General features: G+C 33.5%; 1 protein-coding gene across 3 annotated transcripts in view; it reads left to right on the top strand.

The window, feature by feature from the left end:
• The first annotated feature begins 640 nt into the window (after positions 1 to 640).
• LOC124364753 (ubiquitin carboxyl-terminal hydrolase CYLD) overlaps positions 641 to 17,501 on the top strand; it is an 84,021-nt gene continuing 67,160 nt past the window's right edge. Inside the window, exons 1-3 of one of the 3 annotated variants that reach the window (XM_046820469.1) lie at positions 641 to 1,460; positions 9,753 to 10,002; positions 16,906 to 17,030. In XM_046820469.1, coding sequence (XP_046676425.1) covers positions 990 to 1,460; positions 9,753 to 10,002; positions 16,906 to 17,030 — 846 coding nt within the window. In that variant the 5' untranslated portion in view covers positions 641 to 989. The other 2 variants (XM_046820471.1, XM_046820472.1) reach the window with 2 other exon arrangements.

Below are 17,501 nucleotides of genomic sequence, written 5' to 3'. Positions count from 1 at the left end.
CTTACTCCCATGGCCATGGATACCCTAGGTGGTATTTGGCCTCGCCAACCAGCTGCCTCCATCTCTCCCTGTCCCTGTCTTCACAATCCCCCTGACCCGCTCTCAATTTCCGCAAGTCCTTCTCCACCTGGTCCTTCCAGCGAGACCAAGGAACAACTGTTGATTGTATTAACTTATATATAATGCGTATATATATATATATATATATATATATATATATATATATATATATATATATATATATATATATATATAATATGTATATATTACTCTCTATTAGTTCTTTCTCTTGTTAGCGTTTTATGGGTAATGTTACATACTGTTTATGTCAATTATTGTAAGATGTTGTTTACCGTGCAATAAAGCAAATAAATAAATCAAAGCTAATACTTCGGAAAGGATTAATGCTAGGTGTTATTATATCAAAGAACTTAAGGAGTTGCACCCGTTTCAAGTGACTGATCTTAGCTTACTGTAATATTGACAAGGCAACAATATACAAACAATCATACAATTGTTTATGAAAAATACAATACACTTAAAAATTCATAACGTCGTATGCTTTTTTACTGTACTACCGCTGAGGCAATCTGAAAACGTAATACTGGTAGCAGCTGTAATGTGTCACTGATTCAATCAAATTCACTGATGTTTGTAAAGTGTAAAATGTCGTTCATGATTCTGTCATTGTCATATGTTTGGTGTTAGTGGTTGGGAGCGTTCGCCAGTAATTTTAATTGGTATTTTTAGTGAAAATTGGACACATTGCGTATAATTTACGTGAAACTTCTAGTGGAGTTTAAAATTTATTAATCTTAAAAGTTGTGTTAGTAAACTTGTTTATATTACACTACGATCACTTGAGAATGCTAAGTTAAAACTTTAATATATTGCATGTCACTGGCATGATGTAATGCTTGTTTCTTATAAATGTATGCTACTTTAATCCTTTTTAAATATTAGGAGCACTTTTTTGAGTTAGTAAAATAATGACCTCAAGAAGGAAGTTTGTCAAAATGTTATATTGTATGGTAGCTGAAAACACAGTTGTGACTAAAAGGGATGGTAGTAATGATATAATTACGCTTTTTATGGGAAGTTTAGTTCATGTAGATCATAAAATATCAGATGAGTTATGTGCTGTTAAAGTTGTAGTTTGTGGATCAAGTTATGATGAAACTGTTGAACAATATGAATGGATATGTCGCTTTGATAGGTTGTTGCCTGTCACTAAAGTTCTTTGGCCATTGCTGGAAGCTATTTCATCTCCATTGGAAAGAGTGCAAATTCTTCAAGACGAAATACGCTGTAGAGAATTGTGCTCTATAGAAGTTGGAAGTGTAGTTAATGTATTTTGTGTGGGGGGAAACAAACTACATCCTCCGGAAACTGCTGTCGTCAGATATAAGGGACCTGTTGCTAAAAAGGGTCATGGAACTTATTTTGGAGTGGAGTTATTGGTACGAGTGTGGATAACATATCAGTAAGAAATTAATTTTAAGTATTATTGATATTAAATATATTTGATCTCGTTGCTTGAGATCAAATCAAGTTACAAAATGGAGGTATATGTACGCATTATTTTACCAAGCTCAAGATGTGATAGACTTACCATTGTATCTCCTCTCACTTCAATAAGCTATTTACATTACATTAAGTTACCATATCTTGGGAACAATGTTCATAATGATTTCTGTTTTAGAGTAGACAGAGTTAACAATAGGTTAGGCCTAATCTTTAACTGTTTTTAGGCTGCAGTATAATAAGCATCGGAGTCAGGCAGAGTATGATAAGTGGACCCGGTTTTTATATCGCTTATTACAATCATCGATACTTTTTATATTGAAAAACAGAACAATCAACATATCTAAAATACTAAATTAAAGTCGCATGTTTCAAACTAATAAAAATAGTTTAAACAATTGGTTAAACAAATAAGATATGTAATGTCATAAATAATAAAGGAACCATAACTAATAATCAAACAATGAAATTATTACAGGCGACGGGAAAAAATTTCATTTAAATAATAAAGAAGACCTAACAACAAAACAAACATATTGAAACCAAGAAAGACATGTTAAATACATTTTTAGTGTTATTTTGTTTAGTTTTCTAAAGTTAACTGTCTTTAATGTTTTTGAAAGAAGTTAGTACATATAGAACAAATTGTGTTTAGAATATGAAAATGTGTGTGCAGATAATTTAGTTATTGTTCAAAATGATTACTATTGTACTATTGGTTGATTATATCGATGGGTATAATAATTAAATATCGTTTGATAATTTCAATATAAAAAACCGAGTCCACTTATCGTACTCTATCGTAAGCAACCAACACTCGAATGATAGATAATATTGAATCACCAATATTCATGAGTACAGAATCCTCACTATAACTATGGTACTTAAACCAAATTACGTTATATGTATTTCAAATTACAGTATAAAAAGTAACAATGTTAATGGTGAATAAAAACGGTACTTTGGGATTATACCGACCACACCAGTATGAAGAACACAAAAATATAAATTTATAGAAACAAACATGATAGAACGAAAAAACAACTCTTTAATTACAAAATTACAAACTTACAATGATTATCAATATTGTTAATGGGGTCAGATTCCGTTATATGCCCCCAACGCTTAAACTTTTTTCAATGAACTTAGAACGTTATAAAACAATGTAGTTGAGTAACAGAACTAACATTCCATCAATCAACAAGCATTTCTAGGTATTGTGATCGGTATTGTTGTCGCTGTTATCTTATCTTTCTCGAGAATCCCGATTACGGCAGGCCGCGCGGCATCACATGATTATTTAAGTTTTTTGCATGGTACATAATTGCCTTTCCATTACAATTCAATTTATATTTCTGATCAGCCCCTCTAGAATTTGATATTTTACTGATAGGTACTATCTCGAGGGATGTTTTTCTTTCGTTGACATCAGCACCGAAGGTGTTGCCGAAGCCCGCACTGATGGCCGGAGGCACTCGCATTTTGGGTGGCGTAGTGTGATCAAGAATAAAAACAAGTTTGTGTGTTTTTTTCAATAAAGAGTTTAGTTTCTGTTTGGTAATGTTTGTTGTTGTTGAATTTTTGTATTTGGAGAAATGTAGGGGTAAAACACGGAAGTACAACAATGCGACGCACCAGCTGAACGGGCGGCGAGACTCTGCAATCACGTTATCTACTAGACCGCTTGACTTTGACCTCTGTCTTAGGATGGGGAGGGGTTTGCGATAAGACAATTCCTGTTTTATATTGACGAAATATTGTTCTATGCTAATCTAGTAATCAGTAGAAGCAAAATGTCAAATAACGATTCATGTCTGGGTGTGGTCGGTATAATCCCAAAGTACCATAAAAACAATCTAGGATATGTGTATTTATAAATATATATAAAACAAACAAAACAGTATAACATTTACTACCTTTTTACTATTTTGAAGGATAAACGTGTCTGATACAAATAAAACATGTACATTACTACTGCACTATTACAGATCTGCAGTATTAGTGTCAGTAATAGGTAATTCAATAGTAACCTATTTCTGGGGGTTCTGTTGTTTCAGTAACAGCTGAAGCCATTTCGTATAAGCAATGAGGCCAGTAATGGAATTACACTATGCAATGTTATTATGCGATATAAGTAGGTTTAGATTCAAAGGTTATCGTAAATATGTTACTAGTAGAACCTTTACCAGTGCTCACATGATCTTAGCCTATTTGGGCACTATCTCCAGTGATTAGTTTCCAAAATCCACACTGATGGCCAGGGTCATTTCTGATCAGTACTTTTGCGACCTCAGATCATGTGCCAGATTGTCCAACCAATAATTTAATATGGTTTCAGAAGTTTTAGATAAAAATGAGTATCAATGATTCAATTGTCATAGTGGCTCAATGTTAATGTTGAGTTTAGCTCCAGCTCACCTTCCGCTTAATAAACCTGTGCAGCTTTTGCACCTAATGAGACAATGAGAACACATTTTCATATAGTTTATACTTGATTTTGTAGTCTACATATGTCTTCAGTGTTGAAAGAATGCAAAGAGTTTGTTTGTTTTGAGCTTCTTCGTCACCAACCTTTTTTTTTGGATCTTTTCACCAACATTTTCACATTTCTTTTAAAAACATGTGCATAGGTTATCTCAAACAAAGAATTCAAAACTTTTATATAATTTCATTCCATTTAAATAATTGATTGCTCCTATTTCAATTTTAATTTTTTTTATTTGTTTCGGGAAGTTTCAAAATGGTTGACCCTACAGGATAAAATCAGGTTGCCACTCTTAATCTACTGTTATGTCAGAACTGCATGATGTTCAAAGGTCTTATATCACGTCACAAGCTTAGTCAGTATTTGAAAAATTAGGTTCAGCTTTAGATTAGATTTTAGTAGTCTACAGTGTACAGGTATTTCATATTTTTAACATATTATTCCGAAATACTGGATTATAAATCTTCCTTCTCTTCAGGAGTTACAAGTACTTCTTGGCGTCTGGTGAACTTGTAATAGATTCCTTGAAACGCCTTTTCATCTGCGCATTGCATAGTGGTGATGGCATGCTCTTGCAACAATACAATAATTACAACTATTAATAATAATCACAGAAAACAAATATCATACACAACAAATTAAATTACATATGACTATGGCTATTTAATTTTACGTATCTGACTGCAAACTTCATTCAATAACCACAGATGACAGAGGATATTTTTGAAATTGCTATTGCTGGAAATAATTTAGATGACTTGTGATTGGGATCTTCTTCATGTAGGTATTTAAACCTACGTCTAATTGATTTTCAACAGATGACTTGTACAGCATAATTTGTTTTGCATTTTATTGTAGCAAAGTAAAGTCACTTAGTGTTTTGTACACTGGATATGCTAGGTCATGCATTTCAGGATCTATGTTGCTATGACCTTTTTGTTTCTTAGCCTTTATGAGGAATCCATTGCAGGAATGTTGCCAAGTTTTGAAACACTGTGTACTTGTGTATAAAGCATTGCATACATTTTCTATACAAAATAGGGTTGAATTAGGACCTTGTGGTGTCACAACCGGAAGAAGGATACCTTTCCAGAGGACTAATTAGAATATGATTTACGGTGAATCTGCAACTCGATTTCCTCAACACAAACCTAAACAGCTTTGATGAGATATTAACTTATGCTATAAAATTTATATGTAATTTCGAAGGCTCCCTAACTATAGAATTTGAGACATAGACAAGAACAAACTGTATACTGTTGTAAAATTTGAGATTATAAACATTTTATTTCAAAGATATAATATTACTGACTGAAATAACAATCCATGTTTAAACATACACCATCACTGAACTCGTTCTTGTTCTATGTAGAAATGAAGTTTCATGCAAAATTTAAAGTCTACTAATAAAATTTTTTCTTGAGATACCTTACAACATGAGACATTTACATTTTTGTTTATTAAGTTTGGTTTCATTGCAGTGTTTGAATAATACAAGTTTACACCAAAACATGATGTTGTTTTTGTTGGCCTAGTTATGGCTACATGTGTTAATATATCAAATGTTACAATCTCATAAGATAAATGGTATTCAATTTGTTTATACATTTATTTATTCTACTATTTTCTAATTGCCATCATGGTCACCCATGAAACCGATGTACAAATATTAGGTAGCGCTCAGCCGAATTCCATGGAGTGACATATACCATCATCGACTCAGTGTAGGTCTACATAACAATGAAGTTTCATGCAAACTTTGTCTTCATGTCAGTTTGTTTTCGAGATAATGTGTGGACAGATAGACAGACAGACAGAAGATAGAAATTACAGTCAAACCTTAATATAACGAACCTCAAGGGACCGGACAGAAAATTCGTTATATCAAGTATTTTGTTATAATGAGGTTAGGTTAGGTACAATTTCGCTTCATCAAGGTTCACAGACCATCGGTCGTGTTAAAACGTTGTGAAATTGTATGCTGTACTGTATTTAAATAGTGTGTAAAACTAAATAAAAATGAATTTAATTTGGAACAATGAAACTTTATTTTTTGTTTCAGTTAAGAATACAGTATGTAAAACAGAAAAACTGTAATACCATAGCTATGTTTTTGAAAACACATTAAAAGAAAGTTAAAAAGTAAACATGACCTGAACAAAACTTAAAAATCTTATGCTACAGATAGTAAAATATACAGTAAAATAAAATACAGTACTCGTACTATATTTATATGTATATATGTGTACTAAACTGAAAATTACGAATTGTTAAAGGTTAAATGGCCTTTGAATCTACATTTTGTGTTTCAATGGCATCATTATTGATGCTGTTTTCGCCCTGTTTGTTACAGAAAAAGTCAGTACTAGTACTCTGCTTATGTGATGTGACGTTGATAATATCCAATGAGCAATCCAATTCAGTTATAGATTTTACCACACTTTCACTCAAACCACACTTTTTAAGAAAAAAAACAATTTAGAACACCAACGGCTTCACGAGCCTCTTTTAAATTCGGGCCCGGCATTACACAATCTGGTTCATCGTCAATGTCTTCTTCGGCAGCCACATTTTCGTCCGGAACAGAGGTCACAGAAGAAATGATGTTAGCGTCCGTCAACTCTCCACACACTGCCACGTCGTCATCAAAAGTAACAGTCTTTGAATCTGCATCCTTCTCTAGCTCTAATGCTTTTTTGACTGATTCTCAAACCTCCGCAGTGTCAATTTCTTGTGTAGGAGGCTGGTCTGAATTGTCCTCCTGAGTTGTGACAGTGAATCCTTCTTGAAACAATTACAAATTGTAGTTTCTGTAACTTTACTCCACGCTTTTGTGATCATCCACATGGTGTCCAAGACATTGATATTTGTAGGCTTTCCATGTCTCTAAGGAACTGTTGTACAACCTCTTTTCTATAATTTACTTTAAAACTTCGGATAATGCCCTGGTCAAGCGGTTGCAGTCTGGAGGTTGTGTTTGGAGGAAGATACTCGACCCTAATGTTACTCAGCCTAGGAATGTCTCCATGAGCCGTGCAGTTATCAATGAAGATGAGAATTTTCTTCTTTTTGTTATTCATATCTTTAACACTTTGAAGCCATGCACTGAAAGTGTCATCCAAGCCTTTGTATTCGCCATGTAGTCTGTAGGAAGTTCATTCACGTTTTTAAAACAACATGGTTTTTTCACTTTTCCAAATAGTAAAGGCTTTAATTTATGGGTCCCTGTGCAGTTTGCTCCCAGCATAACTGTTAAATGATGCTTGTGACATTGGTTTACGTTCGTTATAACAAGGTGCAGTCGTGGAAAATTCGTTATTTAGAGGTGAATTTCGCTACAAGAGGTTCTAACAACGAAAAATTCGCTATACCAAGGGTGATTTATGTTTTCCAGGATTACTAAAAATTCGTTATATCGAAGTTGTGAGTATGCTTTATTCGTTATGTAGAGGTGAAATTTGAATTGATTCTTATGGAGACTTCTTGGGGATTAAAAATATTTTTTATATAAAGGAGTTTGTTATATTGAGGTTCTTTATATATTGAGGTTTGACTGTAAAACTGTTTAGCCCCTCAAGTGATAATACAGCAACAGTACAGTAGAAGTCCAACTAACAAAGTTCCAATATTATCCGAGCCACTGGGTTAACTAAAGCCATTTTTGAAGTATTAATAACTCTTCAGAAAACATGTATAAACTTACACTGAAGATACTGGTCTATTCGTGATGTGTGGGCTAAACTGCCATGTTAGTTCAAGCAAGAGTTTGGTAGAGTAAGCTGTAAGGTATTTTCAGCAATCATGTGCCCCTTCATATCCAGCTATAGTTGATTTTGTGACAGCCTAAAAGTGTTGAAACCGACTTTCTGTTGAAGGTTGAACATTGTATAGTTTTGTTAGTATGCAAGGAATTAATCTTTCCCTCTCTCTCACTTCCATCAGTTGTAGGCTGTTGTAACAACCTCCAAATGTTGGAATAGGGTTTAAGCTGTCTAACAGTACTGTTGGTAATGGGTATTGTCATTAACCCTTTCACATCCATTAGTTATAGACTGTTATAACATTACCTGAATTTTAGACCAAAGTTTTGGCAGTGTAAGGTGTGTAGTGTAACATTGTTATAATGTTGGTAGTGGGTATCGTTATTAAACTTTTCCCTCTCAGTCAGGCTGTAATTCTTGTAAACATGTACATTTTCGTTCTAACTCCGTGTATGCCTACACGTCATCTCAATTGGAGTTACATTTAACTCCACTTGAGATAATTTAAACACTCACATTATTTTATAATATAGAATCTATTGTAAATAATGCAATGGAATCAGTGTTTACTTTATTTGAGAATGGTAAAAATACGTATCGTCTCGTAAGTTTTGCAATGTGTTACTTTCTGTGTTTTACATATTGTTTAAAACATTTTTTATACTTTGCATGCTTAGTTTAGTCGCTCTCAGAAAGTTACTGTGAATCACATTGTTATGTGTTTTGTTTGTAGTAATGTGTATCCTCGTTAGTTAGCACTGGATTGAAATTAAACTTTTTGTTTATTATGTTGTTGAGTTTTTGAAAATTTTAAAACATCTTAATTTTAATAGTCAGAATGAATGTAGCAGGACTGAAATTAAATCATAAATTTATTTTCACAGAAACCAATTACTCAGAAGAATTAGATAGGCTAGTTTAATTTATATTTTATTTAGAGTAAAGCATTTATTTTACAGATTGAAAGATATTTTTTAAATTTTGGGTCTATGAAATCTTGCTCTGGGGACATTTAACCTTGATTAAACATCATGTTGTCATGTTCTTCCTGGGTATGTCATGTGCAACTTTTTATGGCAGGAGGACAAAACATAAACTAAGTACTTAGATTATTTTTATTTGTATAATTAAACGATATAGAATACTCTCTACACACAACATTAAACACAACTGTGTGTTAGCCTGTTAATTTGTTAGTATGTAATCTTTTGGTAATTGAGCACTGTAACACTATTGATTTGTTTAAAGTATTACGGTATATACAGTATTACAGTATATATAGTTTTACGATATATATATAGTATTACGGTATTGCGGTACATAAGTATTGATTTGTGTCTTCATGTGTCTGCTCATCTCATACCTCTCTGTAAACTTAAATCCGTTTTTATTATTTACTTTGTGAGGGTTTTCATTATTTATTGTTACAGAAGTTAGTTATGTGGATTACTTTGATTGGCATTTTACTGTGTGAAATGCTGTGTTTTGATTCTATCAATTATAAAATACCAAATTTTAATAAAGGTGTTTACCATTGGGTATTTTACTGATTAATTGAAATAACATTATCCAATGTTCAATATTGTGTCCACTGTGGTGGTGTTATTTTAAAGAAACTACCTAAGGAAGAATTTTGAGCACATGCTTTTTGATTGAAGGCGAAGGTCTACAAACAAAATAATTTATACAATTAAAGTAAAAGTCGTATTTATTTAAATAGCAATTCTGCAGGAGTTTTATTAGAAAACACTCACACTTTGTTAACACTCTTAATTTTCAATACCGAATTAATTCATTTAGTCGGTAGTTCCGAAAGTTTGTTTGTTTCAAAATAATAAGTAGTATGGTATTATGACTATTTTCTTTAGGTTTAAAAATTTACGTAACTGTTTGTCAGTTATGTCTTTTTAGGTAAGCAGTATACTTGTTGATAACTAAAGGAATAAATTCGTATAAATCCTATTTAAAGAATTACCTTGTAGGAATCCAAGTCACCGGACAACTGTAATGGTTCGTTCGCTGGCCAGCAATACTTCACCTGTAAGCCAGGCTGTGGCAAGTTCGTCACGGTGAACGAGTTACGCTTGGTCGATCCTCCCCGCTACACTCCCTCGCCTCCGATGGTGTCTCGGCACTCCGCCACCAACACCTACCAGTCCTCCGTTTCTGTATGGTTGGAGGACAAACCTGCTAGGCCCAGCAGCACCGACCCCCTTGCTTCCAGTAAAAGTGGTAGGCTGTATTTTGTGTGCAGTTATCAATTATTATTGCTTATGACGCTGTACCCTTAGTTCTGAGTATGGAAATTAGTTGTCTACCAATTATCAGTAAAATTGTGAGATGATCACTTTACAATGCGATGGATGATTTTGACCTCGTGGATTGTCACAAGTCAATGAATGAATTTTACTTTTTCTTCCAGAATTATAGAATTATAATGAAGATATATAACTAGGAAATTTTTAGTACTGTGGCAATGTAATATCTTACTTCCAAATATATTTAAAAAAAAAGAAGGATTGAGTTAAGCCTAAAATTTTACACATATAGTTAAGCCGCCTGCTACACTGTACCATCTATATAATGTTTAAATTTAAGCGTAAAAACTGAAGAACTAGTAATAATTAAACAACACAACATAACATTAAATTAAATTTCACAAATCTTTTACTTAACCCTCTAAGTGGCAAGCGACGTCTGAGACGTTCTATTTACGCCGCCGTGACGTGGCAAGCGACGTCTTAGAAGTCGCTTCACATTGCCGCTTATTGCTAGGCAACCGATAATTATTTTTACGCCTAGTTTGCACAGTTGCGTTCACCACTAAATTTCAAATACATTTCATATAGTATCATCAACATCACGATGAAATAATCAATGGTACTAACTGAAATAATCCTAAGTTTTCTCCCGCGGTCTGTGGCAAAACTAGCTGAGTAGGCCTACGTGACTGTTTCGTTTCTCTTGGCTTGTACATATAGCTATATATTTTCTTTATTATTATAACATTGTCTATCTTTTTGGTTTGTAATAAATTTGGCATTGTTTTTACGATCTTGTGTTAGTTTGTTTATTCACTGTTTCCTGGTACCGAATTTCATTTTCAAGTTTGATCACAAACAAAAAACTAAAAATAATAATTTACTGTAATAAACTGATCTGGTAGATCTGTAGAAAAACTCTTTCTCTTCAAAGTAAAATATAGTATGCAAAGATTCTACAGCATTTAGGTTGTTTTTTTAGCAGTTTCAGCAAAATAACTTTTTTTGGTATTTTGCAAAAAATTTTTAATTTTTAAAATTTTAAAATTTATTTTTTTATAATTTTCAAACTTTTTCCTTTGTTATTTGTAGGTGATTATTGTTTCTACCTTTTGTATATAATGGATTTTCTGTAACTATGTGTTTATTATTTTTTACAAAGTGTCAAAGTTACAATTTTTAGTTTGGTCAATCAAAATCTTTTGGTTTTTCACATGATAAGTCCAATTCAGGTTCCAAGAAATCATTTTATTTTGTCATAATATGAAAATTCAACTCTTTCCGAAGAATTCAGTATGCAACATGACTAGGTTAGAGTAAAAAATATATTTTTGGTGAATTTTAAAAAAATACTCTGGAAAGTGGCCAAAAAGAGCTTGCCACTGTGGAAGTTTAGCATTGCCACTTCTAGGGTTAATACTTTTATACAAATAAAGAATGAAACAGTAAAAATTGTGACAGGACTAGAACTTGCAGAAGTGCATGAGCCAATTGAAGTGTGCAATACATTTTTCGAGATTAAGATTAGATTTAGAGAACTATTCAGGTTCCTTTATAGTTCTAAAAAGCAACCATTTTCAAATGTATATGTTTATTTAAAATAACAAATCTTGTATGTGTTGGCTAGTTAGTTGCAATATCTCATTAGTTTTTACATTATTTTGAAAGTCAAGTCAAGTCAAGTCAAAAATCTTTATTAACAATTTCTTTAAGAAATGTAATAGAGTCACAGAATTTACAATCTTGTTTACAAATAAAGTTAAAGGATTTAACAATAAGTCAAAAATTGGTTTATTTATTAATTGTGTGCAGTTCTTCCTAGGTGGTCCTGTAGTTCCTGCAGCGGTCAATATATTCATTGAGGGTATAGATGGTTTCTTCAAGCAGCCAGTTTCGCAGTCTTCTTTTCAGAGTGTTGTTGTCTCCTCTCTTGATTTCAAAAGGAAGCAAGTTGAAGAGCTTTGCGCCGGCATATGATGGTTTCTTCGTAAAGAGTTCCATCCTGTGTAGTGGGAGGATGTAATCCTGTGCGTTTCTAGTTGCATGCACTCGAAAGTCTCCAAGCTTCTTCAAGTTTTTCTTTGTGGCGTGAAGAATTACCTCCAGAAACAAACCAATAAATTCCATTCATAACAGTATATTTGAACAAACAACTCAAATGTTTAAGTACATTTGCCACAACTTAATTACATTAAAACATAAAACCAATATTTAATACTTTTATTTTTTGTGAGGCCTTTCGATAGCAAGGCTATCTTCTTCAGACACATCATAAAATAAAAGTATTAAATATTGGTTTTATGTTTAATGTAATTAAGTTAACAGTAACCAATATAAGCTCCATCTACAACATTTCAACATTTGCCACAGTAGTTTAACCCTCTCAATCACCATGGCAGGAACTGGCGCTAACATCAAATCACCAGCGGTCATCATCAACTGCTTTATCATTGCTCTCTGCTTTGTGCTGCCATCACATGGCTACTTTTGGAACTGCTAATGAAAATATCTATTGACAATATTGTTGTCCTCATTCATTGCATGTTTTATGCCTAGTGCTGCTATCTGGGCATAATATATGAAACGTCTTATTGATTTCTTCATTGACAGTGATTGAGCGTTTTCATCAAATTTTCTCCTAACTTCTTACTATATTTTATAGAAGTACTATCTGTTTGTACTACTGTACTTCCTGTAGCTACTGTTTTACTGAAATATTTTTATACTGTTTTACAGTTCTTTGTAGAAGACTGTTAATTTCACAATACACACAAACATTCCTTGTAGAAATGAGCATTCATTTAAATTTAGTTTACGTTATAGACTTCATAATTTTTCAAATACTACCATATTATAGAGAATTTAATAATATTTACAATAGTTTATAATATATAATAGATTTTTTGTAGTAGAGTTGTTAAAATAATAAAAACAAGTGTGTTCTCCCGCGATGGAGTGGCCCAATCAATTAAACCCAGTAGTGGGAGAGAGTTAAAATATTTATATGAAGCTTCATGACTACCCTTGACAATAATCTGGAGAGAAATATTTTCCAATTACTAAAAACAACACCATTTTGGACAATAATATCAAGCTGAAGGAAGGAAAATGTAAAACTAAAATTTTATAAACAATTTAATTTCTTGAACTTTTGAAATTTCAAACTTTTTCAGTCTACTTTTAACACGTTAGCTGCCCCATTATATTTTTCGCATCTACATTGCCAAGATTTTATTGATGTTATGTTTAATATATTTCCACTGTATTGTTTTCTGAATACTATAATAACATCCGTTTCACGTGGTACATACACATAGTACTGTAAAAAAGTGTAGGACCAATATTGTTCTGACATGTCAAATTTCAACACTAAAATATGTTCGTAATTTGACATGTCGGACCGTTCGGGACCCAAGTGTAACTTACTGAATTTACATTTACCAGCTCTTTATAATTCCAGCAAAACACATGAGTTACCTCCCTTAGCTATGTAAGTTGGTCTGTTCCCGCGTTTACTATTTTTTGCCTCCCAGAGAGCTAGTAGTTGAGCTGTACCCGCGTTGTACTAGTTTCCGCCACCCAGTGTGCTAGTAACTGAGCCGTTCCCGCGGAAATAAACCACGCCGTCCTAACCTTACTTTTCACCTAGTGGACTTAAAAGTTGTGCTGTCACTGTGTAGTATCTTGTGTTTTAGTGAGCTTTGTTGACAGTATGAGTGATAACGATCCACTTCATTCTTCTGAAATAGATAAAGAACTTTGTCTGGAACTTGATGATGAAGATGATTCTCCTAGTGACTGTGGTTCAAACGTAAGTTATTTCACTCCGCCTGCTAGTGACTCTGGAGGAGAATCTGACTCAGATGTTGATAGCTTAGATGATAATGGCCCTAAATCCTTACAAATGATTTTCTCTAACTCTAACAATAATTCAATTACAAACACATCTGTTGATTTTATGGATATCGATCTAGAGGACCCGCCCTCATTTGTACAAAATTTACTTAGCAGTGAGCCTATTGCTGAACTTAATACCGATGGCCAAACAAATAACAACCAATCTTACGATAACCAACTACATGATGACCTACTCGAAAATGACCAGCACCAACCTTATGACGACCAACCTGATGCTGAACTTCCCTTAGACGCTCATGACAACCAGAATAATAGGCCTACTCCTGATCCACCCACTACAACACTAAGAGGACGAGGCCGTGGAAGAGGTCTGAAAAGAGGCCAAGGATGAGGGCGATCTTTCAACCGGCAACCAGCTATACGGGCTAAGAAAAAAAATCCAGTCCCAACAGACATCTCTTGGGGTGGTTTTGAAGGGCTACAAAAACACTTTAATGTCTCTAGAACACCAAAATACAATATAAACTTGCCTAAAGATAGTAAAAATCCCATTTATTATTATAAACTCATAGTAAGTGGAAGTTGTTCAGCTCATGGTTACCGAGACCAACCGACATGCTAAGCAAACATTAGGTAATCGGCGACTAAGTTGAAGAAGTAGGCTTAGAAATTGGAGACCAACTGATCCAAATGAAATGGAAAAGTTTTTGGGGTTATTAATATGGATGGGATTGTCATCCTGTCCAAGAATTAGTGACTACTGGTCTAGTAGTATTCTGTACAAAAACTCTGTAAGCCCAAATGTTATGAGTAGGAATAGATTCCAACTTTTATTGAGATTTTGGCACTTTAATGATAACCAGAACCACAGAGGCCGTCTGTCAAAAATAGCTCCTCTGATTGACGTGTTGAACAGAATTTTCAAAAACCTTAAAACAGCAGAGGCAGAATTAGCTGTTGACGAGTCCATGGTCCAATTTAGGGGCTGCTTTATTTTTCAACAGTACCTACCAAAGAAAGCCCATAAATATGGTGTAAAACTGTTTAAACTTTGCGACAGCAAAGCTTAAATACATCTAACATCAAAATATACGCTGGAAAGGGATCAAATGTAACACCAGATTTATTGATAGGCACTTCAGTTGTCTTGGATTTAGTAGAGTCCTACTTATATTCCAGAAGTACCATTTATGTTGATAACTATTATTGTTCTCTTGAACTAGCAAAGTGCCTTTTACAAAAAGAAACCCATCTGGTAGGTACTCTGAAACCAAATCGTGTTGGTTTGCCAACAGATTTACTTTTTGGTGAAGTACTAAAACGTGGCATTGTAATAACTAATTGGCAGGTCAATTGAAGAGTCCTGATGCTGTCTACTAAGCACAGAGTTGATATGGTTAACACAGGAAAAACTGACAGAAAAAAGAATAAAATTTTTAAGCCACTTGTTGTATATGATTACAACGAGCTAAAAATGGGCATTGATGTAGCCGATCAAATGGCTTCATACAATTCTGCTGTGAGAAAAACCTTACGGTGGTACCACAAAGTGGCCGAGCATGTCCTTTTTGGGTCTTGTGTTGTAAATGCATGGCTTATTTACAAAAACAATCATGGAACTACCCCAAAATGCATGTCCATCACATCCTTCAAGGAAAGCATTGCCATAGACCTAATGAACCTCCAGGAAGATACGCCTACAGATGGAACACAGGGCCAACATTACCTAAAAGAGACTGACGTGTTTTTTGGCATGGGAAAAAACAAAAGACACTTGAGGGAAATGTGTAAAATTTGTTATAAGAAATACAGCCAATTAGAGAGAAGAAGTGTGTCTAAGAATAAGTAAAAAATAACCACATTCTGTGAAAAATGTCCAGGTCAACCTTTTATGTGTAAAAACTGCTTCATTGAAACCCATAAATAAGAACATTATTACAGTATTTTTAATGAGTAAACGATGTTGTGTAACACAGTTTTTTATGTTTAATATACGTTAGGTATGTCAATAAAGTGGTTTATAATAAACACACTACATAATTGCAGTTTATTTTAATTTTCCTAAAATTCAGTATGTAGTGATTTTATAAATTTGTGTGTGTCGGACCGATTGGCCCTACATAATATGGCATTTTTTGTTGCTAGCCAACACAACACCAACAAAGGTACAGTATTAGCGAATGTTCTGTTAATAGTTGCCACTCTTACAGAAGGTGGTTCATAGTCTTGTCGCCAGATGTCTCCTGACACCCCGATACAGGTGTTGGAACAAAACATAACCTTCAGATGACGTCGGGCCGATTGGTCCTACATGTCATTATATGAACTTAGACTTGTAGGACCGATTGGTCCGACACGGCAGCTAACGTGTTAACCCTGTTTTGATTTAACATGAATTTTTAAAGATTTTATGTTATTACTGTTAAGTTATTTTTTTATTTGACTTAATTTATAAAGTAATAATATTTATTGTAATTTTACAGGAAGCATTGACAGAGTTAATATTTAAACATCAAGGAGACTGAGTCAAAACAATGTTCTAAATGTATCTTGTACATGTATTTTTTAATATTAAAATGTTAAAACCTATTCCCATGTAAAAAGTACTTTTTTACATCAAAATATAAAATTAAAAACAATAAATATGTGCCTAATATTGTTGATTTTGGTTCTCATCCCGTATTTTTGTTTTATACTAGCACCATCACCCTCCTGAAATCTTATTGTTCTTGTGAAATTTCATAAATTTGATTACTCCTATAAATTTAAATAATCATTGACCTTATATTGTAAATTAAATCTTTTCATTTTCCATACTTTGTAAATCTAATTCAATAAAATAATTCTACTCATTCTCGTTAAAAAAAATCAAGCAAATGTTTTTATTGGCTCAGTAAGTAAATATAAATATCTATATATATTAATACTTTTGATAGTATAGTTTTAAGCTGTTATTGATTGTTGTTGTTGTTTTCCACAATTATTACGGTGATGAACAGTATGATGTTACTTACAGAGGGTCCTGTACCACTAAAACCTGGAGACCACGTGGTATGGGTGTCCGACACAGGCCAGGATAGAGGTGTGGTGCGCTGGCTGCACTGGGGGGATGACGGACAACTCAAAGTTGGTGTTTATTTTGTAAGTTTCTTAATTCAATCTTTATTTGTCACAATTACAATCGTTTGCAATACAATACCTGTTCTGTGAAATATATCAGCCATAAACAAATGGCATGACAATAGAACATGTAGCTAGGATTTAGAAAACATAATGGTAAGCTTGCAGTTAGTAATGATTGTTGGAGTTGGTGATTTAAGTATTAAAGGCAGTTGCGCTAGCCTTGACATAAGGGCATGGGATCCCTGCCCGCTTTGACTGGATAGTATGGTTCGAAACAGATTTTCCCCTTTATAGTCCTATAGTTCCCATGATTGGTGTGTATACTGTCTACCAGCATTCCTTGTGAACAGACACGTGTCTGTTGCAGCTCTTTAGCTAATCTATAAGCATCACTGTGCGTATTTTATATGTCTTAAAGATTGTTGAATTGCCCACCACCTGTGAAATTTGTTCAATGATACGTTTTTTTTTTTTACCACAGAAAACGTA

Source organism: Homalodisca vitripennis, chromosome 6 (genome assembly GCF_021130785.1).
Source record: "Homalodisca vitripennis isolate AUS2020 chromosome 6, UT_GWSS_2.1, whole genome shotgun sequence".
Taxonomy (NCBI): Eukaryota; Metazoa; Arthropoda; class Insecta; order Hemiptera; family Cicadellidae; genus Homalodisca; species Homalodisca vitripennis.
This window is presented reverse-complemented; position numbering and strand designations above follow the sequence as displayed.